Source organism: Amblyomma americanum, chromosome 7, assembly GCF_052857255.1.
Source record: "Amblyomma americanum isolate KBUSLIRL-KWMA chromosome 7, ASM5285725v1, whole genome shotgun sequence".
NCBI lineage: Eukaryota > Metazoa > Arthropoda > Arachnida > Ixodida > Ixodidae > Amblyomma > Amblyomma americanum.
This window is the reverse complement of record NC_135503.1, coordinates 44,946,270-44,972,677: the sequence shown is the minus strand read 5'-3', so window position 1 is coordinate 44,972,677 and position 26,408 is coordinate 44,946,270. Positions and strand designations below refer to the sequence as shown.

Genomic DNA, 26,408 nt, shown 5'->3' with positions numbered 1-26,408 from the left:
GTACGTGTTTTCTGGCATTGCCTTCTCTTACGCAGCTAGTCAAGGAGAATTTTCCCGGCGTGATCCTGCACCCGTGCAAAGATGGGCGGCCATTGTGGTTGATTCCATCAGGAATTGACATTAAAGGTGAATTTCAACCACTGAGCGCGTTATGTACACGCGCGTTCAGCATGACCTGCAACACGCGGTTGTGTAATCGGAGCTTCATTAGCGAACCACTGGAAGCCCGGTGGCGGTGAAAAACTATCCATCTAACTGCGAACCGAAAGGGTAGAGCTCCTTTCACTGAGCATCACGGCACATTCAGTTGTTCTCGAGCGGTAACTGAACTAGTGTCACTTCTTCGGCGTTGCAGCTAATGTTAAGCGCGGCTGTACATTTTGTACTTCACCCACAGTATCTCTTGTTTCGTTTATTGAAAATGTAAAGTAACCGAAGGCATTCCGTAAAAAAAAGGGTGGGAGGAAGGGTATGAAACAAAGAATCCATGCTTCGCAAGTTAAAAAAAGGTCTCTAATGTTAATTTCCTGCACATTCATTCCTTCATTCATTTCGAAAGAAACAGGACATTCGTATAATGAACTTGAATTTATTCTTCCGTGGTGGGATCTGCTGGAATGCAAGGCAGCTGCGAAAAATTATCCAAGGTTCACAGGTTTAGAGAACGGAGAGCAAATTGAAAAGATGTATGCAGTGTTCCGGTGGCACTGTCACTGCGACAGCAGCGACAGGCCTAATCTTGACGTGAACAGCGGGCAGTGCTGCGTTTATTAATCTGGTTGAGGAGTGCCTTGAAAAGATTAATTGCGTTTCCTTCTTGCTTTCTTGCCGCTCAGCGTTCGTGGCAGTGCTGACTCCGCCCGTGGTTCAGCACCACTGCATCTACATGCTGGAATATGCTGAGTCACTCAAGCGGGCCGCCTCCAAAGAGGTGAGAAGCCATTAGATCTATTCAGCGTTAGAGTGAACTGAGAACCACGACAAGGACGAGGATATATGCAGGATGATCGTTAGCTGGAAACCAATTGTATTAAATATTGAAAAAAAAAAACTGACATCTGTCGGCGCGAATAAACATAAACTCTGATAAGAACAATCAGAGGCGATACGCCATGACGCAAGAAATATCATTAAACACCGTTAATCATGTAAATGCATCAGGAATAACTTATATAGGCAAGGCATCAGAGCTACAAAAATTCTTTACATTTTGAAACTGAGCCAAAAGGCGCAGTCGAAGAGCTCGGGAAGCGAATTCTACGCAGTCTGAACTTTAAATTAGGCTACAGAGCGCATGCAACATCGAAGAGTGTTTGCTAGCTCGACAAACAAAATGCAAAAATACTATCTGAAAGTTTTCAGGGAGTGATGCATGACAAAGAACCCCTGGTGAGCTGGGTTAATGTGTAGATATTCGTTAGGGCACGCCTCATTACTCGGTGTAGCTTTGGCAAAAAAGAATATTTAAATTTGTCAGAGATGCAGCTGGCACAGCCGGTACAGATGGCGCCATTTTTAGCACTTGAAGGAATTGCTTTCCTTGCTCGAACAATTTAAGAGACTTGAAACATAAGCAGAAGTAAAAATTTGAAACTGAGGGAAAAATATTTTTCGCATTTCATCCCATGAGGTCAGCTTCATTTTTTTTTTTGTGGAAGTCGACAGAGACCACAAACTTTGCGCTGCCTGATCGAAACCACGCTACTCCGGTAAACTTCATGCGCCAACTAGGCTGGCAAGATTCCCTCTTGTACCACTCCGGTACTTTCTGATGGTTCCACTATAAAACACACAAAATCGCTTTTGTTGGTCTCAGCAAGCCAATTTTCATTCACCCAGATTCCATTTCATTTTGCATCCGAAAAAATAACAGGTTGCTGTTCAGTGAACATCAAACTTAAGAGTATGCCCCATGGTGATTAAACAAGGCGGATTGGACCTTCCATGATTAAATGATAAAGCGAATGAAAATGAAGACGAAAAAATGAAGGGAAGTATTGTGCACTGCACGCGTCAAAATAAATGAAAGTTTTGAAATGTATTAACAAGAAGGATACAAGACGGTTAAGCTCTGCCAGCCTGACACTTGGGGCAGAGCAAAAATTAGAAAGTGGCTTTGCGCGGTAAGGGGTCTTTTAATTTAACTCCAGGAAAGTCAAGATGGATGATAGCTGCGCAGTATTGTGCTTAGGTGAATTCCGAAACAAAATATACAAAAAAAGCACTCGGATGGGTTGCCGCGGCTGACAGTTATTTTGTGTGGCGGTGACTCGATTGTTTACTCCAGCAGAAAATATTTAAAATTGAAGCTACCAATCATGGGCAAGAATCACGGTGCTTCCATGATAGTATTATTGCTAGTAGCGATTCAGCAGCACGTTTATCGGCAGTTATCATGACTGGCTTATTGTATGCAACTGACTACCATAATTATTGTCACTGGTCATGCACCGACCGCTAAAGCGGTTATCTCACACGGAGGAAGTCTGGCGCCCGAGATGGGCCTATTTACAGAACGTGGTCACCACAGCACGCGACTGTAGCACCCCCAACGACAGCCTTAGAGCGAAGCACGGCCATAGATTTCGAGTTATGTACATCACGCCAGCGCCGTAACTCACTGGTGCAACCCCTATCAGTAATCTCAAAGCGCACTTCTGCGATACCAAGCTGTGACGAGTAGCTTTTTGTTTTGGGGATTACATTTCATTTCATTACTCATTCCTGTAAACAAAATCTTCTTATGCTGAGTGACTTTAGTGGTAACTCAAGTAGTTTATTAGCTTTTAAGTTGCCTCTTGAGCAAGAACTGCAAAGCCAAGTGCTACAGCCGGTACCAAAAACGTGGGTCACATACAAGACGTTCCCACATAGCAACAACGCGGGGCATTCAGCTCTACAGTTACCATCGCAAGCTGTAGTTTTAATATCGGCGCACCGCTTTCATGAGGCAGGGTATATGAGCTAACGTATTGCAGTCTGCATGGCAAGGGAAAGCTCTGCGTCATTGTGCTGTCTTAATTGTTCATGAAATTCAGCCAGCCTCAGGCGGCTCTAAACTGCAGGACTCGGATATGCTCCTTGCTTCTTCTTATTTATCTTGCTTCAGAGAGACAAAGAGTTGGAGACTCACTACCTCGTCATTGACTGCGAGAAATTTAGCCTGCGCCAAGTCTATAGCTGGCAGGGTAAGTACATCTACATTCTCTCTTAAAACACATGTCGCTTCTTTCAAGCAGCTGCAAGTGTGATGAACTGAAGAAATGATGTGTTGCTGATGCATCAATGCTTCTTTGGCTCTAGCCGCATTCGTGCTGTGAGGACAGAAAAGCCAGTTTCTTGTCCCCTTAGTAATAATCCAGTGGTCAGGGAAGGTAAGAGAATTGCGAGAGCAGCCCGACTCTTATCTTATCCGTATCTCATGTTTCCCATAACCTGAGAACACAGCGTCGGATAACCTCGCAGCTCGCGCACAACGATGAGAGAGAGTCAAGCGAATGTGTCGCAGAGACGTTGGCTAATATTTGATATCACCACACTCACGGCCACACGGCTAAGCTTTACGAACGCCTCCTTTATGTTCGATGCCAATCGCCTCGCCCCCTTTGTCCCTTTGCCCTGGGTCGTTTTAGTCTTTTAACTCGACGCGTGGTGGCGCCACTTTGCTGGAGCGATGGATAACGTCCAAGACCCAGAAGCTGGCATGGGTGACGAATGCTCCGCCTGTCGAAGAATAAAAAAACAATTTTTTATCCATTTTCCTTGGCATGTCGCTAGGTGTGAGGTGCCCTCTCAGTGTACGTGCGGAGAGGCACGAACGCTAGCAGATGAAAGAGTCAGAAAGGTAATAAGAGAAGGAAGGCGTTTTTTGCCTGGACCGGTTCATCTGGCTGACACTGAAATCAAGGACGGGCTGTCATACTTATGCAACCCAGGAAGTTGATGCGTGCACAGGCGCCATCTTGATGCAAGTCTAGAGCATGGTTCCAAATGGCGAACTGCAATGAAAATGGACAGACATGTTTGTAGCATCAAAATAGTAGACTAAAATGCATACATGCACGCTTAAGCACATGTTGATAAATCTGTTTTGCTTTAGCGTATACTGCATGTTTCCCCAACGTATGCGCATATAGAAAACAAGAGAATAATTTCACACGGTGAACATATAGCTTCATTAATGAGAACAGTTAATTGAATCAGTACAACATCTCTTGAAAGCTCTGCTCCCGCAGAGAAAGAAAACGCGCAAAGATGCTGTCCCGCAAGACACCCGCCCACAGCTCTCGGCACAGAACGCTTGATATCATGCGAATTTCTGCTCCTCGGCAGCGCAGCCGTGAAGGCGATCACGGACATGCTGCAAATGATGGAGGACCACTTCCCCGAGTGCCTGGAACAGTGCATCATCATTAACGGTGAGCATTTTTACTCCGCATGAATGTGCGCCAAAATGTCAGGTGTCAGAGAGATCTCAAGAACTGCGGTCAGTGTTCTCATAGCGCGAAGTATGCACTATCCAGAAGTGGCTTGATACTAACGCTGCTGATATCCGGCATATGTTCACCTCCTCGCCTTCCTAATCACCGTAATACTCTTCTCAAAGTCCGGCAGGATGGATGAAGAAGTTATAAAGAAAAGGGAGGCGAGATAACTTTATCTCAGTTTGCACATCCTGAGCACGCCGTGGCGTAGATATGAGGGGCCGTGAGAGGGTTGAGGGTGAGGGAAAGTATATAGAAGATCTAAAGGGTGCCCGTGAATGCAATCTACGTGTGCTCCGGACTGTTCTGCAACAACTCGCCCCATACGCCTCCACCAACGCCCCTGTACGCTCCAACAAATTTCGTTCTGAGACAGGCGCCCCTGCTCGATGAAAAGTACTATACTGCGTCTCGTGTTTCATTCGCAGCGGTCTGGAAGCTACAGAGGCCACGGCAAGCATACCGCTCTCAATCGCTCTCAATGCTGCTTAACAAGTATGAGAGCCGTCATGTCGCGTTCGTAACCTTCTCTCTACTCCGAGCAAACTGCGGGAAGGTGTACTTTACTGTCAATCGGCTCGTATTTTTGCACGTCGTCACGAAAGTAAAAAAAAATGGGGGGGGGGGTGAAAGGGGGATACTCATGTGCCACCTGTCTGAATCGAGAGGTAACAGGTTCGACTTCCAGATTGACTGCAGCGCCATGGTTTTACACGTTCTCCCTAACCCCAGTGCTAAAGAGGTCCAGCCATTCTTTTCCTCCCAGCGAAGATTTTGCCGCTGCAGCTGTTATGAAACCGTATTCTGAGCGGTAAACCTCATCATGTCGCAACCTTAGCGCAGAATTACCCTGCCGGTCAAGATTAGTGTTATCCAGTAGGCCTGCAGCATGAGGTAATTTGTGACCGGCTTGGGCGCTTTCAAACTTGACTGCAGGAAAGTTGACGCCACCGATTGGAAATAAAAGCACAAAACCGCGCAATGATACCTAAGCATAACTTTTATATTCGACGAATTGGCTAACCACTTCTCCTACTTTGAGCGACCTTAGAACTGCAACGGTAAGAGCACAGTTCAGTCTTGAAGTACCTACTCAAACTGGGGTAAAAGTGTTTTCTAATTAATTGAAGCTCGAAGCATAGAAAGAGCCCGATTCGAACGAGGGGCTGATGCAGTATTCGTTACGTGGGTAACCGCATTGGAGAAGCGTCAGCGTGCGCAAAGCCTTTTCGTGGACAAGCGTCATTGCAGTACTGCAGGAAAGTTGTTTATTTATAAACAACTTCTCTCTATTTTTTTGTTTTCTCCTTAAGTCTCTCTCTTATTTATTTGAACCTCACTGGTCCTCAGGCGGGACATTACATGAGGGGTAGGCGCATGAACGGCGGTTAACAATGACTGTTTCGCAGTAATCATGAAGATGACATGGCTTCTTCGACGACAATCTTGGCCGCTGGGAAGGTCATTCCAGTTGTGAGCTGTGTGCACAAAAAATGACTTCCGGAATGTAGTACTGTGGGCACGATGACCTTTAGTAGAGCGCCGAGGTCACGTCGATGCCTCTGGGACGCCATTGCCCCACCACCGTCAAAATCAGGCGGTCCCCCGCCGTGACAAGTGCGCGGAAAAATGAAGCAGGTCGTTGCAAAGCCATGACAGCGGCACGGAAATTCAGAACGGAATTGGTAATAAGTGGCGAGCTCTCGCTACAAATGGCCATGACAGCCACGTGATCGCCGGTTACTATGGTTACTCTGCTTTGCCGTGGGTGAGTCAACACGCTGTTATGCTACACTCACAGTCGAGGCAGGCCGGCTGGGTATCCTGCTTCGCATACGTGCATGCGTTAAAATTATCGGGCGTTTTATTTCCCTGAAATACACACCATTTGTGCGCGACTAAAAGGGTCGTTCCGAATAAACCGAATGGTCGAATCAAGCGAGCTCGAATTACCGGGATTTCACTTGTTAGCCTCGCGCTTTCAAAAGGGAGGGAGTTGTCATTAAAGTAAAACGAGCGAGTTTGCAGCCCTAAAACTCGCGGGCATTTGCGCAAAAATTGTATTCAAATTCATACAATGCTCATCTTTACCGCGCCAGCTGTTATAGCCAGGCATTTTGCATATTCAGTTTTCTACACAGTCCTTTCCATTAAAGTATCGTGATGTCCTAGACCTATATAAGTGATCTGAAGTGCTACCACGAAAATTATGAGATTCGGTCTTCGTCGAGAATTTAAGCAGCAAACAGCTACGTGATCGCCGCAATAAAGTAGTAATGTCATTAAATTGCAGTTGCAAGGCAAGGGCAGGGAATAAGTATAGAGGCGAAGTGGGCTTTGATTGTATCACGGATGCAATAAAATGGTAAGGAGTAATGTCGCAAGCTTGTAAATTCACTGATTGACGCATGCAGCACCCTACTTCTTTCCCATCATGTGGAAGCTGATACGGCCCATCTTGACCAAGAGGACTACAGAGAAAGTCCGAGTGTTCGGTAAAGGTGGGTATCGGATGTGGTAAATTCTATCGCCATACTGGCATCCTTCCCTGGCGTCACGCTACGCCGGTATCGCATTAGTCTCTCAGGACACTATGAAAGCTTGCAGCTACCATATATGTCTGAAACTACGACACAAATTTTCGTATAGCTTAGTCGCTGAAGCAATTATCATACCCTGAGGGGACTGCCGATACTAAGGGAAAGTACGTTAATGTCACTGCTTGGGCTCCTTCAGAACAGGATAGATCGAAGCTACCGCGAATGTCAAGTAAAAAAAAATCAGAATGGTACAAAGAAAGCAGCAGGCACTGTTAACGTCAGACAGACTCCGCCATGTTTCTAGAGCGCTAGCCACCACAAAACGAGACTAGAGAAAAAGGTGCGAAATGACGAACTAGTCAGGAAAGGTAGGCTCATAATGGCGATCGCCTGTCAGCAAAAATTGTCAAAGGTTCATAAACTTGCAAACTTTATCAATGTTTTCGTGTTTTTTGTAATACGACGAAGTAACATAGATATGAAGGTTTACTCTCATCCCATCATTACTGACCCCGTCACGTGAACACAATACGCTAACTATAACTTAACTGTGTGCTCGTAACAGTCTTGTTGAACGAAATAATTTTGCTGAAAATGATGCTGGGCTGACGATGTGCTGTAATACTCCACAGAAGACGGATGGAAGGAGCACCTGTTGGGAATAGTGGACGCGGAGAGCCTTCCAGTTCACTGGGGCGGAAGCATGGTGGGACCCGGCAACGACCCAGAGTGCAGACACATGGTTGGTACCTCCAGGTAGCAGTTGGCTGATTGCCATTAAAAAAAAAACGATGGATTATGGCGGTGCCTCATATCAAGCATGTTCTGTACGCGTGTGGCTATGGGATCTAACGGTTATTGCCACAACACATACACGGTGCTTCATCTAAGACTTTACGCAATTTTTAAGATAGGTTTTTGGCGTTAGAAGAGCGTTTTTTTCGGAATATCATAGTCAATGGTGTAGTACGTCGGAATGCGGCTGAGACGTGCTAACTAGCAGGCTGGTTAACTAATATTGACTACTTAACTTTTTAACTGCTACTGTTAGGCTCCTTAATTATTAAGAGGCGTGTAGCCCATCGCAAATAATATCCATGACACTTTTTAGAATTTCGAAAACGCGGTTACCGTCGATGCTGTGGACCATCAAATTTTGGCTCTTTTGACGAGTTACGTGCACTGGATAGGTTGCTTTGACTGCAAGCTTCTCGAAAGCACATGTATTTTGGTGCGATGTAGCCAAAATTTATTGGGCCACAGCGCCGAGGATAATAACCGCGTTTTCGAAATTCTAAAAACCGATATGTATACTAATTACGGAGGGCTACACGCCTCTCAATAATTGAAGAGCCTAACAGTAATAGTTAAAAAGGTAACTATTCAATATTAGTTAGCCGGCCTGCTCGTTAGCACGTCTCAGCCGTATTCCGATGTACTACACCCGCTGACAATGCTATGCCGAAAAACAGCTCTCTTCTGACTGAAAAAGCGTACTTTTAAATATTGTGTAAGGAGGTGAAACACCCTGTATAATGACGGCCGAAGAATTTGTTTGCTATAAATACTGGTTCTTTGCAAAAATACATGGCCCGGACCGCAGATAGCACAGAGATGAGAGGCCGCACTTACAGTGGGTGGACGGAGGTCCGCATAGTAACGCGTCCGACATGCACGCGAACACTCTTAACAAACGGAGAAATAACACCAATAATAAATCACTGGACTACTAAGATGAATGCGTGCGAACATTCTCAGCCTTGGTGCTTACTAAAGCGGCCCTCAATATATGTATCTCATGCGCCAAAAATAAGAAAAGTGAAAGAGCGTATTTGAGAGCAGAAACAAAAAAAACGAAAAAGAGCACTTTGCAAGACTTCGTGTAGTGAGCTTGCGCTTCGGTCTACCGCGGTGATTGATCATATCGAAAATCAGCGCACACATTTTGAAGGCAACTATACACAACTCGAAATGTCCATTCATATCTTCTGTTGCGGATGAAGAACCGTCCATTAAGTCGAATAATGAGGAAATTGAAGCCTGTTAAAGCGGGTTCAGGAATGAATCAGTTTTCTTAAAGCGTTTTCAAGTGCTGTAACTAGGTATGCATTGCTATATCCACTGTAAATGCACTTCTCTACGAAGACGTTTAACTGCATGTGCACACGCGCTCGATGATCTGAAGGCAATATATGCCTTCAGTTGTCAGCTCAAGCAATGAGGCGATACCGTTTATGGACCAGTTTTTAACGGCTGAGATCTACACTGCACCACAATGAGGATTCATGTGCGTAGCCAGCATTTCATGGTCCGCGTGTCTTTCAGCGTCACAGTTTAAAAAGCTGTAAAGAGCGTAGGAGCAAAAGCAGGATGTAGTACTCGCGCGATCGAGCTACTTGTCCCTGCTGACATGCATGAAAGCCTCGTCGCATGCGCGGAATTTATTGCATGGCGCGCAACTTAGAGCGAGAATGTGCTGAAATTCTATTGCACCACAGTTGAACCTCATTGTAACGAAGTTTAAGGGGCCCGGCGCTTACTTGGTTATAGCCGTAGCTTCGTTATAGCCCGTGTTGATCGAGCTTTTAAAGGGAATTGTCATTCCTTCGTTATATCCATTATTTCGTTATAGCGAGGTTCGATTGCATTTCCTTCGCCGTATTGACGTGCCTCTTCACAGAATTCTAGGATCGGCTAGCATTTCGCAGATGTTCCTGGATGAATGTGCGCAACAAGTCATCATTCTGGTCACGAAGAAAGAAAAAGAGCGACACAATTTGCCTCAAATATAGGTGCACAAGACCCACACCAGCATTACAAAGCGAATGGAACAAATTGGTCCTGCTAGTACGTTCCCATGTGCTGCGCCACACAAAAACAGCAAATACTCTATGTATTTTTGTATGTTCACACGCGACATAAATAATACCTGCAGAACATATCATATCTTTGCCACTAGAAAAAGGTTAGCAATAGTTGCACGGGCCAACATAAAAAGATTGCGACCGTTCCATGCAAGCATTTTATCCCGAGCACTTTCTATTTCATTCTTCCGGTACTGATCGCTGTCATCGTAGTGCTGCAGGGGCACACCAAGATATTTCAAGGGCAGCGCTGTCCATTGTACGTTGGCGGTAGCGAGAAGCCTGTTAACTATAAGAACTTCACAGTCTTCATCGTCGTCTTGCTCCTACAGCACCGTGCCATCTAAGTGGTCTAAAGTGGCAGGGTGTGATAGTCATCCCTACACCTTTACTTGTTACGGGCTTCTGTCTTTCTGACGATCGCAGACACGCTCTTTTGAAGAAGGACCATTGAAAAAAACATCATTCAAACACTTTTTTATTATTCAAGCAGCTGCAATAGGCAATGCATCTAACTTTCAGCCAACTACTCTTCCCCGACTCGCCTTCCTAAAATAGAAGTTCGGTTTGGGTTAGCTGGCACATCACTTCTTTAACAGATGATTGTGCACCACGTTTTGAAGTGACAGCTGCTACGGTGGCCACTGCGTCGCCACTCTGAAGGCTCGAAATGCAAGCGTAATGTAGGCGCGCGGCGAGCACACCAGCTGCGAGCTCTGACGTCACTCTGCGCATGCGCACAACTGACGAGGCGGGCGGCGTCTGCTCTGCGAGCTTTGACGTCACTCCGCGCATGCGCACAGCTGGCGGTACGGCAGTGTCACTGCTCAGCGCGCAGCCACGCTGACCTCGCGAAGTGGCGGTGTAGTATAGCTATCGCTACAATAAAAACGCAAAACACTGCATTAGCGATACGTCTTTATCTCCATACACCATGCCGAGTAAGAGTTCCTGAGATCGCAAATTTGTTCACTTTCTTTGGCATTGCAAGTGCTTTTGCTCGTTCGCGCGCATGCACGTGCCAAGGGTATGCGTGCTTTCAGGAAGAATTAAGAAGTCGTTGTCAGCTTGTGGCAGACCCCTCTTAACTGTATAAAAATAGACTCACAGCGCTCGTGCTATGTGTTCTGTCTTCGTCCGTCGTCTTGTTTTCGCGCTCCTTTTCTCATGGATCAATACCGACTCGCCCAACATTCCACCCTTTTCACTCACAACGCATTAATGTTGGTTCTATGCAGGTTAACTTTGGCGGCCGTTTCGAAGAGGGCGTAGACCTATCGGGGAGCTCCGTGTTCGGGCAGGACGGCGCCAAAGAACGGACCATCGGTCGTCGCGACCGGTGGGAGCTGCCGGTGGACGTGGCGAAGGCAGGCGTACGGATCAGCTGGCGCTTCCAGACCGCCTCTGGAGACCTGGCCTTCGGACTGCGCTCTCACACAGGGGAGGCCCTGGTGCCCCTGCGACGCCTGCAGGCCTGCGCCCACATCCCCCAGGAAGGAAGCTGGCACTGCGCGCAGCCCGGAACATGTAGGAAACCCCCGTATACACGTCTTAGCTCTTTTTGGATCCATGTCCAACATTTATGGACAAAAATTTTGAATATCGGATAATTGTCAGGTACTGTAATAGAAATATTGAAGGGAATAGCCCATTCTTCCGATGTGTGGGAAAATCTTTCTTTTAAAGTTTTTCCATCGCTCGCATGGAGCAGTGCCATAGAAAACCGATGGGGTACGCTTTTAGCGATCGCAGAAACGTCAATAGCAACAAAATACAAACCTATCGACGGGAGGTCTGCGGATATATTGATTGTCATAACGAAATCTTACAATATATGAAAAAATTGTCTTCATAAACTTTTCTCGTTCAAAAATGCTTTTGCCCATAATTGCTGGGTACGTATAATTGATTTATATTGGCACTTTTTTCATTCACCACTAGCTTCAAATTCTTGAAGTCAAATTTGGAATTGATTTCAGGACCCCCGTTCGGATGTGACTGTTTATGCGACGTTGGCTCAGTACTCCGTGGCAATTTCTTTTCTCTCATTTCTTTTAAACCACTCTGTCGAAGTCACTGCAGTTTGCGTGCCAAAATTGCCGCTGACTGCGATACCTGAATCTTACTTCTCGCTTTTTACAGCCTATACAAGTCCTGTTTTCAGCTAAAGTAGCGTATTTGGCATTAGAACGCGTTAATCTATCGATACAGGCCAACTTCAATCTGTCGGCAGTCTCTCTTATATAATTATAATTGGTTTTTTGGGGAAAGGAAATGGCGCAGTATGTTTCATATATCGTTGGACACCTGAACCACGCCGTAAGGGAAGGGATAAAGGAGGGAGTGAAAGAAGAAAGGAATAATGGGTGCCGTAGTGGAGGGCTCCGGAATAATTTTGACCACCTGGGGATCTTTAACGTGCACTGACATCGCACAGCACACGGGCGCCTTAGCGTTTTTCCTCCATAAAAACGCAGCCGCCGCGGTCGGGTTCGAAGCCGGGAACTCCGGATCAGTAGTCGAGCGCCCTAACCACTGAGCCACCGCGGCGGGGCACAGTCTCTCTTACGGTAGGAAATATTTTTATGCGTTTAAGGTGCACAGTAGGACACACAACACGTAGCGCAGGCTTTCCGGCAAAAAATTGACTGCTTTGGGTTATCTACCATGCACCGAAGTGTCAGTCAAAAGGTGACTGTAGCCTAATTACAATCGGATACAGGGGCTGAGAACCACATCCTTAATCTCTTCGTCAGTAATTTAACTCCGTAAATGCAGAGTAACTGCGATGAGTTTCAGCAAAGTACATCAGTGGCTTGTTTTTAAGTACCATTATCACGATTGTTAGCTGTTTCATCCAGTAGAGAAAAAGAAGTTGTTGCTGTGGTTGCCTTTGAAGTTACTGTCGTCACAACAAATTTTCTGCAAAGCTTTTGACCCATAACTTGTAACAACAAATTTTTGTGATAACAACAGAACTTTGTATATAGTTGCTACAGAAAAGCACTAAAGAACTAAAGACTACAGAAAAGTACTACAGAAAAATGCTACAAAACAGAAAAGTCTGTCCTTACGACAAAGCTACAAAATATTTTTTCGTACGTTCGACACAGTTATGTCGTATTTTTTTTTTCCATTGAGTAAGTCTACAGCACGGATATCGTATTGATCTTACATTCGCCCTGTCTTAGTTGTGTCAGCCACGGCCACACTGCCGTAATAAATGCACTACTCTTCCCATCTTAGTCTGTGGCACCTCCGGCTGGGTTTTAAGGCGAAAGCCTTGAATGGCTCATACTCGCAGCCACGAGCCTGTCCGCCCGATGTCACGCTCTTCAGCAACTCGAGAAGAAAAAAAAAATTGTGCACGACGGAATTCGAACCACCATCCTTCCGTTCCGCAGCCAAGCGTGCTAACGACTACGCTACTTCCTGCCAACGCATATGTAGTTCTCCTTGTCTAGGACGCTGGAGAGAGTTTGCGAAAAGGCGTCGAATCAGACGGATGTCTGCCAAACGCCCTCCAGTGTCTTCAGCATTTAAGAGTCACAAACAATTGTGTACTTAATCAACATCTTAACCCCACATCAGTGACACAAGCAGCAACACCGCGCTAAAGGCTTTCGCCTCACCGCACTTTCGGTCAACAAAGTGCCCCCCCCCCCCCATGAATTTTTGTTCTCTTGATATCGACTCAAATATATTATGACATCGGTTGTCGCTTCGCTTAATCACATGTCTCACCCGAGTTCACCTCATCCTCCTGAGCTTGAGATATCATGAACTCCCTTACCTTCTCCAATAGAAGTTCCTCTTGCCTTTGCCTTTAAGCTCCGGCTTAAGTTCCCGCCATTTATCCTAGGTCGTTACTCTCGCCGCGGTGTTTCCAGAGGCCATTCGCGCTTGAATGCCTACGTGCAGCTGAAATGCTGTTTAAATGGCTGGTTTGTACTACTCAAAAACGTATCACTAGTGTTTCAATGTCACTGCTTTGGCCCAATTACTTTAACTATCACGGCAGAGTCATTGACCTCTTAAGAGTGGTCGGACCAGCGGCTTCATTATTGCTGGTAAGCTCAACCACCAATGCGCCAACGCTTTTGAGAAGGCCGACGTCATTAGGGCACATCGTGTGAAGCTTTGCTCAATTATTCGGGACCAAACTACGCCCTGTATACATTGCAGCTAACATTACTCGCATAGACGGTGCGACGGTTTGTGCTCCACTCTAGCACGCCTTCACTCACCTCCATCCAAAAGAGGCCCATGCTGCAACGGAACAAAAAGAGACGGAGAAGTCAAATTCAGAGATGCAGGGAGAAGGCGGTAAATAAAAGAAATATATGCACAAAACGAATACTGCTAAATGCATATATGTCGCATCACGTCGTATAATCACCGGGGCATTTTCTCTTCCCAACCTTTTGCGACTACATTTTGCAAGAAATAAAAAAAAACTATAAAGATGAAGTTGTGAATTTAAGCTCGCGGCAACACGTTCTAGCAATTCCTGTCACCGCTACTCAGTCTTCTGGCCGTTTATCATTGGCAGCGTGATAGCCTATGTTGGCTATGGAGCAATGAACCCAACCTACTAAACAGCTGCACAGTTTGAGGTGAGTAATAATGAAAGCTCGTAAACAGTGTAATTGGCGTAGTTATTGTATTTAACGGCAAATAAAAAAAAAAGAATCAGCTTTCGAAAAATAAAGAAGTTAATCTCAAATATGATATTTGAAAACGAGTTCTAAGGTTTTAGCCAGCTTTATGTTTGTTAAACACAGCGGCGCGAAACAAAACTGTGCGAGTCTTTGTAACTGCCCCAAATTGCGCCGACATCGATCTCGATATGTTGTCTATGGAGCAATGAACCCAACCTACTAAACAGCTGCACAGTCTGAGGTGAGTAATGATGAAAGCTCGTAAACAGTGTAATTGGCGTAGTTATTGTATTTAACGGCAAATAAAAAAAAGAATCAGCTTTCGAAAAATAAAGAAGTTAATCTCAAATATGATCTTTGAAAACGAGTTCTAAGGTTTTAGCCAGCTTTATGTTTGTTAAACACAGCGGCGCGAAACAAAACTGTGCGAGTCTTTGTAACTGCCCCAAATTGCGCCGACATCGATCTCGATATGGTGTCTATGGAGCAATGAACCCAACCTACTAAACAGCTGCACAGTTTGAGGTGAGTAATGATGAAAGCTCGTAAACAGTGTAATTGGCGTAGTTATTGTATTTAACGGCAAATAAAAAAAAAAGAATCAGCTTTCGAAAAATAAAGAAGTTAATCTCAAATATGATCTTTGAAAACGAGTTCTAAGGTTTTAGCCAGCTTTATGTTTGTTAAACACAGCGGCGCGAAACAAAACTGTGCGAGTCTTTGTAACTGCCCCAAATTGCGCCGACATCGATCTCGATATGTTGTCTATGGAGCAATGAACCCAACCTACTAAACAGCTGCACAGTTTGAGGTGAGTAATGATGAAAGCTCGTAAACAGTGTAATTGGCGTAGTTATTGTATTTAACTGCAAATAAAAAAAAAGAATCAGCTTTCGAAAAATAAAGAAGTTAATCTCAAATATGATCTTTGAAAACGAGTTCTAAGGTTTTAGCCAGCTTTATGTTTGTTAAACACAGCGGCGCGAAACAAAACTGTGCGAGTCTTTGTAACTGCCCCAACTTGCGCCGACATCGATCTCGATATGTTGTCTATGGAGCAATGAACCCAACCTACTAAACAGCTGCACAGTTTGAGGTGAGTAATGATGAAAGCTCGTAAACAGTGTAATTGGCGTAGTTATTGTATTTAACGGCAAATAAAAAAAAGAATCAGCTTTCGAAAAATAAAGAAGTTAATCTCAAATATGATCTTTGAAAACGAGTTCTAAGGTTTTAGCCAGCTTTATGTTTGTTAAACACAGCAGCGCGAAGCAAAAGTGTGCGAGTCTTTTTAACTGCCGCAAATTGCGGCGACATCGATCTCGTGGTGTCTTTCGCCAGGACTCTGTTCTTGCCTTAAACACCTGTACAATATCAAGAATACTGTCTGCATGTAGCTTAACACTTTGGATCATCTATCACAATCATCGCATATAAATCTTGATGCAGCAACAACGGTATAAATCGATGACTTTTCGATCCTACTTGTGGGCCTGTGTGTGATTGGTTTGCGATTAACCTATGGCTTATGAACTGGCTAATCACAATGAGGAAGGCAACGTTAAATAAGGATCCTGCCAATCAGGAAGGGATCTCACGTAGGATCATGTAGGTAGATCTTTGTTAACTTGTTAACCTAGCCTGCCTGATCAACAGGAAATATGTGCAAGCATTTAAAGCGAATATACGTGAGAATTAGTCTGAAACATTAGTGGCTGTACTGCAGCCCTCTCATAGCAGGAAACGGTAATGTACATGACCTCATCACAACGTAATAGTTCCATGTTTGTCGCGCGCACAATTCATACATTCCACGTGTGTTGGATTTCCTGTCTGTTTGCAGATGTTCTCGAGTTCGACAACAGCTACAGCTGGGTGAACGGCAAGACGCTGGCCTACGTCGTCAAGCTGCACACGCCGGAAGTGGATGCCTGAATGCAGATTTCACTTTGCCGGGAGATATATCTCTTAGGATAACCAGATAAAATAGGATTTGTATTATTTCCTATTTGTTCTGTCTTCTTGGAGCTGAAGCTGCTGAAGTGCCGAAGCAGATCCTACCGCATGTCTCTATCACTACACGGTCACATGTAGGTAAGTGTACAGGCTGCTTTTGAAAAGTAGTGTGCATTGACGCAGGCAAACTTAAGCTTTTGCGCACGCTATGAAATGTAGTCTCGCAGGGGCGTCTCTTCTTTACTAGCGAGTAATTGCGCTGCCTGGGACCGAGTTAATTGGAAAGATATGTAAGAGGCGTTTCTCCTGCAGTGGGCTTTGTCAGGCTGGTGAGAATCTTAACTTTTCAGTGAGATCATCGACAATGTTTGGTCAACACTGTTCACACTTCGAGTTATTGATCAATTCGCTCTCGCCCTACCATAAGCTTGCCGTCCCGGTTAGCTCCGTTGGTAGAGCGACTGCTCCGGCGAAGCGGTGGTCCCGGTTGCTAACCCCGGACCAGGGCGAATTTTTCTTTAACTGAGAAGTCTCTGAGAAAGCTGTACAGCTTTCCTTTGTAGCCGGATGGCTGCGCTCGGGTGGATGTCAGCGAGTAATTACTCCTTTATTACAGATCGCCGCACACCTTTGCACTCGGCGGAGCATCGCAGGATAAAACATGCTGCATTCGTTTAACTAAAAGAGAGAGAGAAAAAACTTTATTGAGGTCTCTTAAGAGATTGGCGGTTCGGTCTTCGTCTTCATCGCTGTCGACGCTTGACCTCTTTCAGCAAGGTTGGGCCCCTATTCCAGGGCTCCAATGAGCCTAGCTGCTTCGCTTGCGTGCTGCACTAGCGCCCTTTGGGCAGTGAGCTCGCAGTTGGTGAGCCGGCTCTCCCATTGCTCCGCACTCAGGATTTCGTGTTGGTGGAATGCGTAGATGCGTTGGCACTCCCAGGTGATATGGTATAGCGTGGGGGTTCCCCGCACCACAGGCATGTGTCCCTGAATTGTGTAGGATACATTTTGTGTAGGACGTGTAAGTTAAAGAAAGTTCCCGTTTGCAGCCTCCGCCGACTAGCTGCTTCTTGCTGTGTTAGAGACTTATGCGGAGGAGAGTATCTAATCCTCCATCCTCTGTGAGAATTCAATATCTCCGAATATCCGATCTCAACGGTATAGTGGTGACACAGGGTTTGTGGCTGCTCAGCTCGGTACGTGATCTCGCGAGTTAAGCTATCCGCCTTTTCGTTACCCTCTATTCCCGTGTGTGCTGGAATCCAGATTATCCTGTGGGTTGTGTTGTGTTTGAGATGCCCTACTTTACGGAGGATATTTAGGGCGGCTCCGCAGATTCTACCTTTCGTGTAGTTTCTGCATGCTTCTTTTGAGTCCGTAAGGATCTATAGTGACTTGTTTCTCCGGTAGCCTTCAACCGCCGCCAGCGCCACGGCGACCTCCTCCGCCTCAGCTACCGTATAGCTTCCGGTGGTTACGCAGGTAATCAGCTTGCCTGTGTTGTCTACCACTACGGCTGTTGCTCTAATGCATGTTGAATTCCTGTTCCACGGGTATAATGTTGCGTCCGTGTACACCGTGTTTTCGAGCTTGGCTAGATGCTGTTCTACGTAATCTGCCCGCGCCTGTCTCCTGGCCGCGTGGAGATTCGGATCCATCTTTTTCGGTATAGGGCTGACCTGGAGGGTCTTACGGATGTCGTCGGGTACGTCGGCGTATCGATCGAGGCGTCCACTCATGTCTCGACCCAACCTCGTCAGGAGCGTTCTTCCTGTGGCCGTGTCTCTGAGTCAAAAATAGTTGACACAATAAGGATTATTGGCTTGTCTCAAATAGTGCAGCTGATGATGATGATTTTTTTAATTGACTGATAATGAAGATTATATTTCAATTGGTATAGACCAGATTTGCAACAGATGCCTAATATGTTTCTGTCAGCGCGAGGCTGGTCAAAGTCCCAATCTTACGAAGGATTGCATCTCAGATAATCCGCACACCAGGCCAGGAGAAAAGCTTTGCCCATTGGAAATCGATGTGTACAAAGCGGCACTGCGTAGCGAACCCCACACCTCTCGCACTCGAGGAGGATGCGCAAAGCACTAGGCCACCGCTACAAAAGGCGTGTACAGCTGTTCGTGTACATAACGTGCCCAGCTGTCATGAACATCAGCAACTATAGTGTATATGACCAAATAAACACTACTACTACTACTACTACTACTACTACTACTACTACTACTACTACTACTACTACTACTACTACTACTACTACTACTATGGAGTGTTAGTGATGGAGGACGCTCGATCTGTTCTACTCAGGTCGCAGCGGTCGGCAGCCCTCAAAGTGTGCAGGCTACAGCTGCGGCGGCCTGTGACATACAGTGCGTGTGTCATTGCTTGTAGTGCTTGCTACGGACCTCATTGCTCTACTTCTTTTCTTATTCTTTTACGCCCCCCTCATCCATCTCCCCCAGTGCAAAGTAGCCAGCCGGAACATTCTTCTGGTTAACCTCCCTGCCTTTCCTCTACCACTTTTCTCTCTCTCTCTCCGTCAGTAGTGAACAGCGTGTAACTCAATCGGGATAATTTTAGCATGTAATTTTGAAGAAAAAAAACTATGCAGTGCGGAGAGGTAATGCGCAAAAATGTCGATTATCATCGCCGCCGGCTCATCCTCCTCGCAGCAAAAGCTCACTTAAAATAGACTTACTGCGCTCGCACCGAATGGTTCCAATGGCGATAGAAAATAAACGGGATGTAGCGAACATTCGAAATTCCCGCGGTTATTTTGAGTGTTCAGCGCTACGCGGCACGTGGCGGCAGCCGTGAGAACTAGAAGTATTTGTCCAGGGCTTGATCTGGCACTGAGACAGAGTCGATGATATGGAGTTTCTACAGGTTGAAAGGATGTAGGTGCGGAAGCCTTGAATTTCGATACGCTTCAAGATGCCACAAAGATGACAGGGCAAAATGATAGGGTAGACTAAAGAGGCAATCCCCTTTCTCATAAGCTTATCGCGCTGCCATTTTCACTCCTTATTATATTTCGGGGATTTTCGGAAACTTCTGGTACTGACTGTATTTTCGAGCCGCTTCAAGCGCCAAATTCTCATTGCCCAGAAAGCGTGATTTTTGAATTTTAACCTCTGATATTTCAACCGCCCATATGCTAGCGCGAGCTGCAACTTACACTTAGAGCCAGCACATGGTGAGACACACTATCCCCATCAAAACCGCCATCCGTGTTTTGTCCACTCTAGGGCAAAGACTCTAACTATTCAGGTCTTGCGCCGGCTATATCCTCTCAGTTCCAGGTCCTCGCTGTTCAAAGTGACTCTCGATTAGCCCTGATCATATGTTTCTGCTCTCTTAATAGCCGCTCTGTCACTCTGAAGGGCCCTCAGTTGCCAGCACATAAATAGGCCGCGTAGACAGCATACAGCGCGTGCGGCCATTCAAACTGAAATATTCATTACCTGCTACCGGAATGCTCAAAACGTGATAGGGTTAGGCTGATGTATGACATCACAACACTTGATAAAAAGTGGTAGGGGTTTAATGTAGTTAAATCGAAAATAACAGCGCGAAAAACGTGAACGAAGGATAGAGAAACGCCGGACAAGCGCTGTCTCTCAACTAAAGTTTAATCAAAGGAAAAAGGCAAATATAAGGGAACAGGCCAAAACCGAACAACAAAAACCGCAAGGCACGTGCTACTATGTTGGGTCAAGATAGGCAACCTCACTGTCACGCAGGAGCAGGGATAGTTTGCTGACGCACAAACTTTCTTTTTTTTTTATTTGGTAGGCTTCGACGATCTCCCTGGTGAATTGGTCGGGGTGTTTATACAATATGCCACTATAGTATAAGGAACGAAAATAAGATTGACACTATCGTCAATGATCAACTAAATTAGTGGAGAGGGTAGAATCTAATGATTTAAGATGTTCTCTGAGTCGTGAGTGAATGCATCGTCCCATTTGACCCAGGACAGCGCTTGTCCTGCGTTTTTCTACCCTTCGTACACGTTTTTTGCGCAGTTAATTTTGAATATGCATCACCAACTCGGCCGCCTAGCTGTCAAGTTAAACCGACTAGACGTGCGAAAATAAGTGTTTATTCGTCAATTAGAAGGAACACAAGCTCCGCCTCGAGGATATGATGCGATATCTTTAGCGAGTTAATGTCAACATATGCAGAATTGGTGATTCTCTACTTAACATTCATCGATGGCGGCGGGTCCTCATACCACTACCAGCTCAGTGGCGCAGCGTTTAAGAGATGCGCCACAGCACTGGCCGGTGGCTGTTCCTGTTACAGCCACCGGTGGGGATTGTGCGACCTAGAGTCACTAAATAAGGATATAATTTTAAATTTATAAATTTTTCCTTAGTGACTCTAGTGCGACCCATGTTGCTCTTCCCGTGGCAACTTCTCGCGCGTCAGGTGCGACGTTCCTCCGAACTTACCTGAGCTTCCTCCTATTGGCTGCAGCTTGCGCGGCAGTATCCTCCGAGCTTACCCAAGACAAGATTCTTGTTCGGGGTTGGTACGTTGTGGGGATGTTAATAGGGGGAGATAAATACGTTTCCCCCCCCCCCCTTAACCGCGGCTGACAAATTCCAAACCGCAGGGCCCCACCCCGTGATCGCGTACGCTACCGAGCGCACGCCGACCACGGCGGACATTGCTCTGAGGGAACAAAGGAACGACACATTAGCTGACACAAACAGGTATTTATTGCCACCGCAACAATAACGCCATCCAGCAACAAAACACGCTAAGGAATCGAGGTCGTCCGACTCACCAGCAAGGTTACGTGCAGAGATGGGCATTTGACCTCAAAATCTGGACCTCACCTCAACCTCAGAAAGAATTTGCCGACCTCACTCAACCTCATCAGTTGAGGTTGAGGTCTCCTAAGACGCCCTCACCTCACTTTTCCTGATGCCACTGCTGATCTCACTCAACCTCACCGCAGCCTCAAATTGTGAGGTTGAGGTCGGCTGCTCGACCTCAGAAAACAAACGAAAAACAAAACAAAAAGCGATTAAGAAGTTTTTCAGTTAAAAACAATTCTGAGAATCCTTCGAGACAGGAAAGCCAAAATGAGGATGGTATTATTTAACAAGGTGTGTACAGACACTACTGATGTGCACGCAATACGAGAAGCTTATCTGCGATGAACCCTCAGAGAGTATATGGCCTGCGGGCAGGGGTGTCCCATACGCGCTTACCACCAGTAAGTCGCTGAGTACTTTATATGTGTCAGTATTCGGCAACCTGCTTCGTATATACTTGTTCGTATTGGAAGCCTCTCGCTCATTCACGCACGAACCGGCAATTCACGAACACAGACCTTCTACACCATCTACCAGAAATTGGGAGGAGGGGGGAGGTATTCAGGATACTCTTTTCAGACTTGCGAATAGTTACCGAATATAAAGAAACTGGTGGTCGATGTACTTTCCAATGCGACGGTTATGCAGACGCGTATCAGTACATTTCGATTTTCTAGCTCTATCCGGCATAGCGAATATGCTCTTTTCAGTCCTCTGTACGTTGCCTTCGAAAACACTTAACAAGCTGCGACTGTAGTACACCAACAGAGGCACGTTGTATTTATGTAGTGTAGAAGCGAGCGTCTTCTTTTATTAATGCATTAGATGGCTCACTTTCGAGGTCATCCCCGCAAAAAAGTGTCCGCAAGAAACGGCATCATGTGAAGTCACGAGCCAACGAGTCACACGACGAAGATGATGACGTCGCATTATTAATTAATGCTAATTAATTTAGTTAGGTAATGCTAATACTATTTAGTACAATTAGTGATGACATCATATGAGTTCGACGTCATACCAGGTCACGTGACAGCGATGTATTGTGCATCAAACATAGTCACGTGACGATGCTTTAATATATATGACATCACACCTACTCACGTGACAACGATGTAATTTCTCGTCATACAAGGCCCCCATCCACCCCCCTTCCACCTCCATTTCAAGATCCATATGGATCCCACATTCCTACATATGCGTGCATGTGGGCAGCGTGAACCGCTCTCTCTGTCAAGAGCACCATTGCTCTCCGCTCAAATTTCTCCGCAGCAAAATCTTTTTCCGAGGCCCCCCCCCCCCCCCCCCCCCAGCCCCCCCGGGGAAAAAAATACCGCCTAAATACTCATACGCCTCAACAGAATCCTGTGGTACCATTTTGCCAACCAGTCTGAGACAAGCTGCTTTAAGTCAATCACTTGTTTTCGTTCAAAACTGAACTAATCAATGGTACGCCAGCATCCTCGACGTTTTTTACCCGCGAGCACCGCGTGGGCATTCTGCGAAGCCGTTTAAAGTGAACGATGGTCTCTGCAATATAGTTAAAGGAAAGATAACGTGTAGTGCCTGGTCGTATGCAAGGCAGGCCGCCAACCTAACTGATCCCATACGAGAAAAGAAAAAAAAAGAGAATGATTAGAAACATGTAACAAAAATCGCACACTAAAAACAGAAGATAACAACAGTGTGCCCCATTAAACGTCATATTAGAAGGTTTCAAACAGCGACTCAGCAGCACAGCGAGAGTATATATGTAATCTGTTCTATTCACACATCTTCATTAAAGAAAGGAAAAGGAACCAGCTACCACATCACCATACATTCATTATAGTTTTGCATTTTTCGCCGCTGTAACACCGCTCCGCTGGCGCGTTCGTCTCGTGTTGCGGTGTTTCGGCATAATAAGCGAATTTCCGAGAAGGAACAAGGGACCGGAGACCAAAAGAGAGGTTATTGAGAAGGATAAAAAGTGAAATTATATTTGCATCTGCTTGCGTTACGGAGCGGGATTATACAGAATTAGTATGAGATTCGAAAGGGGAAGTCACCGATCAAAAGCTTCGACTGTGTTATACAGGTTTTTTTTTTATTTCACGCTTTTTAATCAAATCAGCAGGTGTCCTTCTTAGGAACAGCGTGAATCATATTCTCTCGCCTGTGCCGACTACTCCAATTTTTGTTAAGTCAACTTGTAATGTACAGCAGGATCCCCTTTATTCGACTGCAAGGCAAGAGCCATGACGTCAGCGCCGGTAACGAGCATGAACACGAAGCAGTCTTGCTTGGGGCCATCCGCGCTGCGACGAATTTGTTGCGTGCTTATTGGACTGAAGTTATTTGTTTGCGGCATCAAACAAAGCTACCGCGGGTCAACGTGAGTTATGCTTTGCGCGCTCCCGGGAGTTTGAGCCGACCGGCAGGCAGCTACGGGTGCTACGCCAGCGGAGCAAGGGGGAGGGACAGTGGCGTGTTGTGACAACAGCACTCCTTCCAGGAAGACCAGAGGGGTGCGTCTTCCTGTAGCCTCGGACTGACCGGAGGTTACGGCGCAGCACCGGAAGCTAAGAAGGAACTGTGGCATCCGGTTAACTAAAACGGGGAAACCGAACACCAAGCGTCATTGCATGAACACTGCGGTGGTGCGCTGCAACTCCGCTTCGGAAGCGGCACTCGCCTGAGTAAGACGTGGAAACTGCAAAAAGTATCGACCTCACTGACGGACGACCTCACTCAAACTCAAACTCACGCGTGAGGTTGAGGTCTGATTTGCTGACCTCACTCTCGAGATTTCGAGCCGTCGCCGACCTCACCACAACCTCACCTCACGACGTGAGGTTGAGGTCGAAGCCTCATGAGGTTTCCCACCTCTGGTTATGAGCGAATGTTCGCCCAGCTAGAGCAGGGGATACTCCGAGGCCGGACGGGACGAGATACGGGAGCACGTCTCCCCGCCACTTCCTCGCCCCGCTGGCGAAGAGGTTGACTGGTAGGAAATAGGTTGAAGGCAGAAGAAAAGCTTGCGTTGCGTCTTCATTATTGCCATGAAAATCAGACAGTAGGTTTTGTGTTTCATTCGTGCAAAGCTCATAAAGTTTTTTGTTATTATACCGCGAAACCAGTAAGTTGCATTTCGGTTTGGTTTTGTTTATGGGCTTAACGTCTCAAAGCGACACAGGCTACGAGGTACGCCATTGTGAACGGCTCCGGATATTTAATTTTGACCGCCTGCGGTTTTTTAACGTGCAATGACATCGCACAGTGCACGGGTATCTAGCATTTCGCCTCCATCGAAATGCGACCGCCGCTCCTGGCATCTAATCCGCGGCCGAGCACCATAACCAATGAGCCACCGCCACGGCGGAAGTTGTATTTCCTAAGAATCCGAAAAGGAAACGTGAAAAAAACCCATAAATTTAGAAAAATTACAACAAGTTTTTTTTGCAATTTTGTAAAAAAAACGTCCCCAAGCAACGCATGGGATATGAGGAACGCCTTAGGGGAGGCTCCATGTAATTTTAGACCACCTGGGTTTTAGACCACCTGGGTTGCGCTGACATCGCATAGAAAACGTGCTCCTTTTACGTTTTGCCTGCATCGAAACGATTTTGGATTTTATAAATTTTATTGTATATATATTTGTTTACAATGAAGTAATCTCCTCGGATGAGTGCACCTTCACAAAGTAGGCGATCTTCTTGTCCGTTATCCAGCTGTAGGAATTGTCGAACTCCAGCACGTCTGCATGTCACACAGAAAAAAAGAGGGGGAGTGGGAAGACATGAGAAATTCAGGCCAGACCATCGCATTTCTTGATCTTCACGTACACAACATTCCATTTATGAAGTGTTGTTAGTAGCAATAAGCTATGAAATTAGTATTTCTAGAGGCATTCTCCCCTTTCTACCAGATAGGTCTGACACAGCTCTTGTGTCCCAGTACTCTGAGACTATGTCGCGTCGCACTCATTTACTTATTTAATTGTTTATCTCTTTCTCAAAGGCCCCGTTAAGAGGTACCACTTGAGCAAGGTGAAATGTTCACTTCGGATGAAGAGGCCCAGCGAGACCAAACAGTGGTAGACAGGCATAGAGCTGTGGAAAGGGTTGCCAATGCTGGAGGAAGACTGGAAATGCTGGACCAGCGTTGGAAGCCTTTAGAGACTGTCCCGGCCAACGTCAGGAATGCATTTTAAATGCATTTGTTGGTCCGGAGACTGTCAGCACATTTCCAATATTTGGCCAATGACTTGGACTGTCTGTGGAGGGGTGCCGTATAGTGAAGCGCTTTAGTTCAATTTCGACCACGGCCGCTGTCGTATCTCGATGAAGGCGATAAACAAAAGCGCCTGTGTGCTGAGCGATGGCAGCGCGTGTTAAAGAACCCCAAGCGGTCTAAATTAATCCACAGCCCTCGACTAAAGTGTTCCTCATAGCTCGTGTGTCGCTTAGGGACGTTAAATAATAATAATAATAATAATAATAATAATAATTGGTTTTGGGGGAAAGGAAAATGGCGCAGTATCTGTCTCATACATCGTTGTACACCTGAACCGCGCCGTAAGGGAAGGGATAAAGGAGGGAGTGACAGAAGAAAGGAGGAATGAGGTGCCGTAGTGGAGGGCTCCGGAATAATTTCGACCACCTGGGGATCTTTAACGTGCACTGACATCGCGCAGCACACGGGCGCCTTAGCGTTTTTCCTCCATAAAAACGCAGCCGCCGCGGTCGGGTTTGAACCCGGGACGTTAAACCCCCCAATTTAAAGTTTAATTTAGACCACGTGGCATGCTCTGACGTCCGCTCTCATCGCACAGCGGACGGGCGTTTTTGCATTTCGCCTTCGTCGAAATGCGGCCGCCGCGGCCGGAGTTCAACTCTGCGATCGACCCTTACAAAAATTTCTTTAGACAGTGTGTAGACTGCCCATACACTTCTGTCTATAAAGTCTATAGACTCTCTACAAACCCTAGAGAACAGCCTATAGGCAATACAAATCCTATAGACAGTCTATAGACAATATATAGATTTATGGCCATACACTTTTAGTAGACTCGTCTATAGACAGT

At 46.1% G+C, this 26,408-nt stretch overlaps 2 protein-coding genes across 2 annotated transcripts in view; one reads left to right on the top strand and one right to left on the bottom strand.

Moving 5' to 3' along the window:
• LOC144099004 (SEC14-like protein 2) overlaps positions 1–16,553 on the top strand; it is a 30,780-nt gene extending 14,227 nt beyond the window's left edge. Inside the window, exons 5-12 of the mRNA XM_077631995.1 lie at positions 36–126; positions 837–931; positions 3,110–3,188; positions 4,338–4,418; positions 6,899–6,985; positions 7,657–7,766; positions 11,127–11,415; positions 16,393–16,553. Coding sequence (XP_077488121.1) covers positions 36–126; positions 837–931; positions 3,110–3,188; positions 4,338–4,418; positions 6,899–6,985; positions 7,657–7,766; positions 11,127–11,415; positions 16,393–16,484 — 924 coding nt within the window. The 3' untranslated portion in view covers positions 16,485–16,553. The remainder of the gene's footprint in view (positions 1–35; positions 127–836; positions 932–3,109; positions 3,189–4,337; positions 4,419–6,898; positions 6,986–7,656; positions 7,767–11,126; positions 11,416–16,392) is intronic.
• An 8,393-nt stretch (positions 16,554–24,946) lies between these two features.
• The window catches only part of LOC144098999 (SEC14-like protein 2), a 38,946-nt gene continuing 37,484 nt past the window's right edge, over positions 24,947–26,408 (bottom strand). The window contains exon 12 of the mRNA XM_077631989.1: positions 24,947–25,081. Within this exon, the coding sequence (XP_077488115.1) occupies positions 24,984–25,081 (98 nt within the window). The 3' untranslated portion in view covers positions 24,947–24,983. The remainder of the gene's footprint in view (positions 25,082–26,408) is intronic.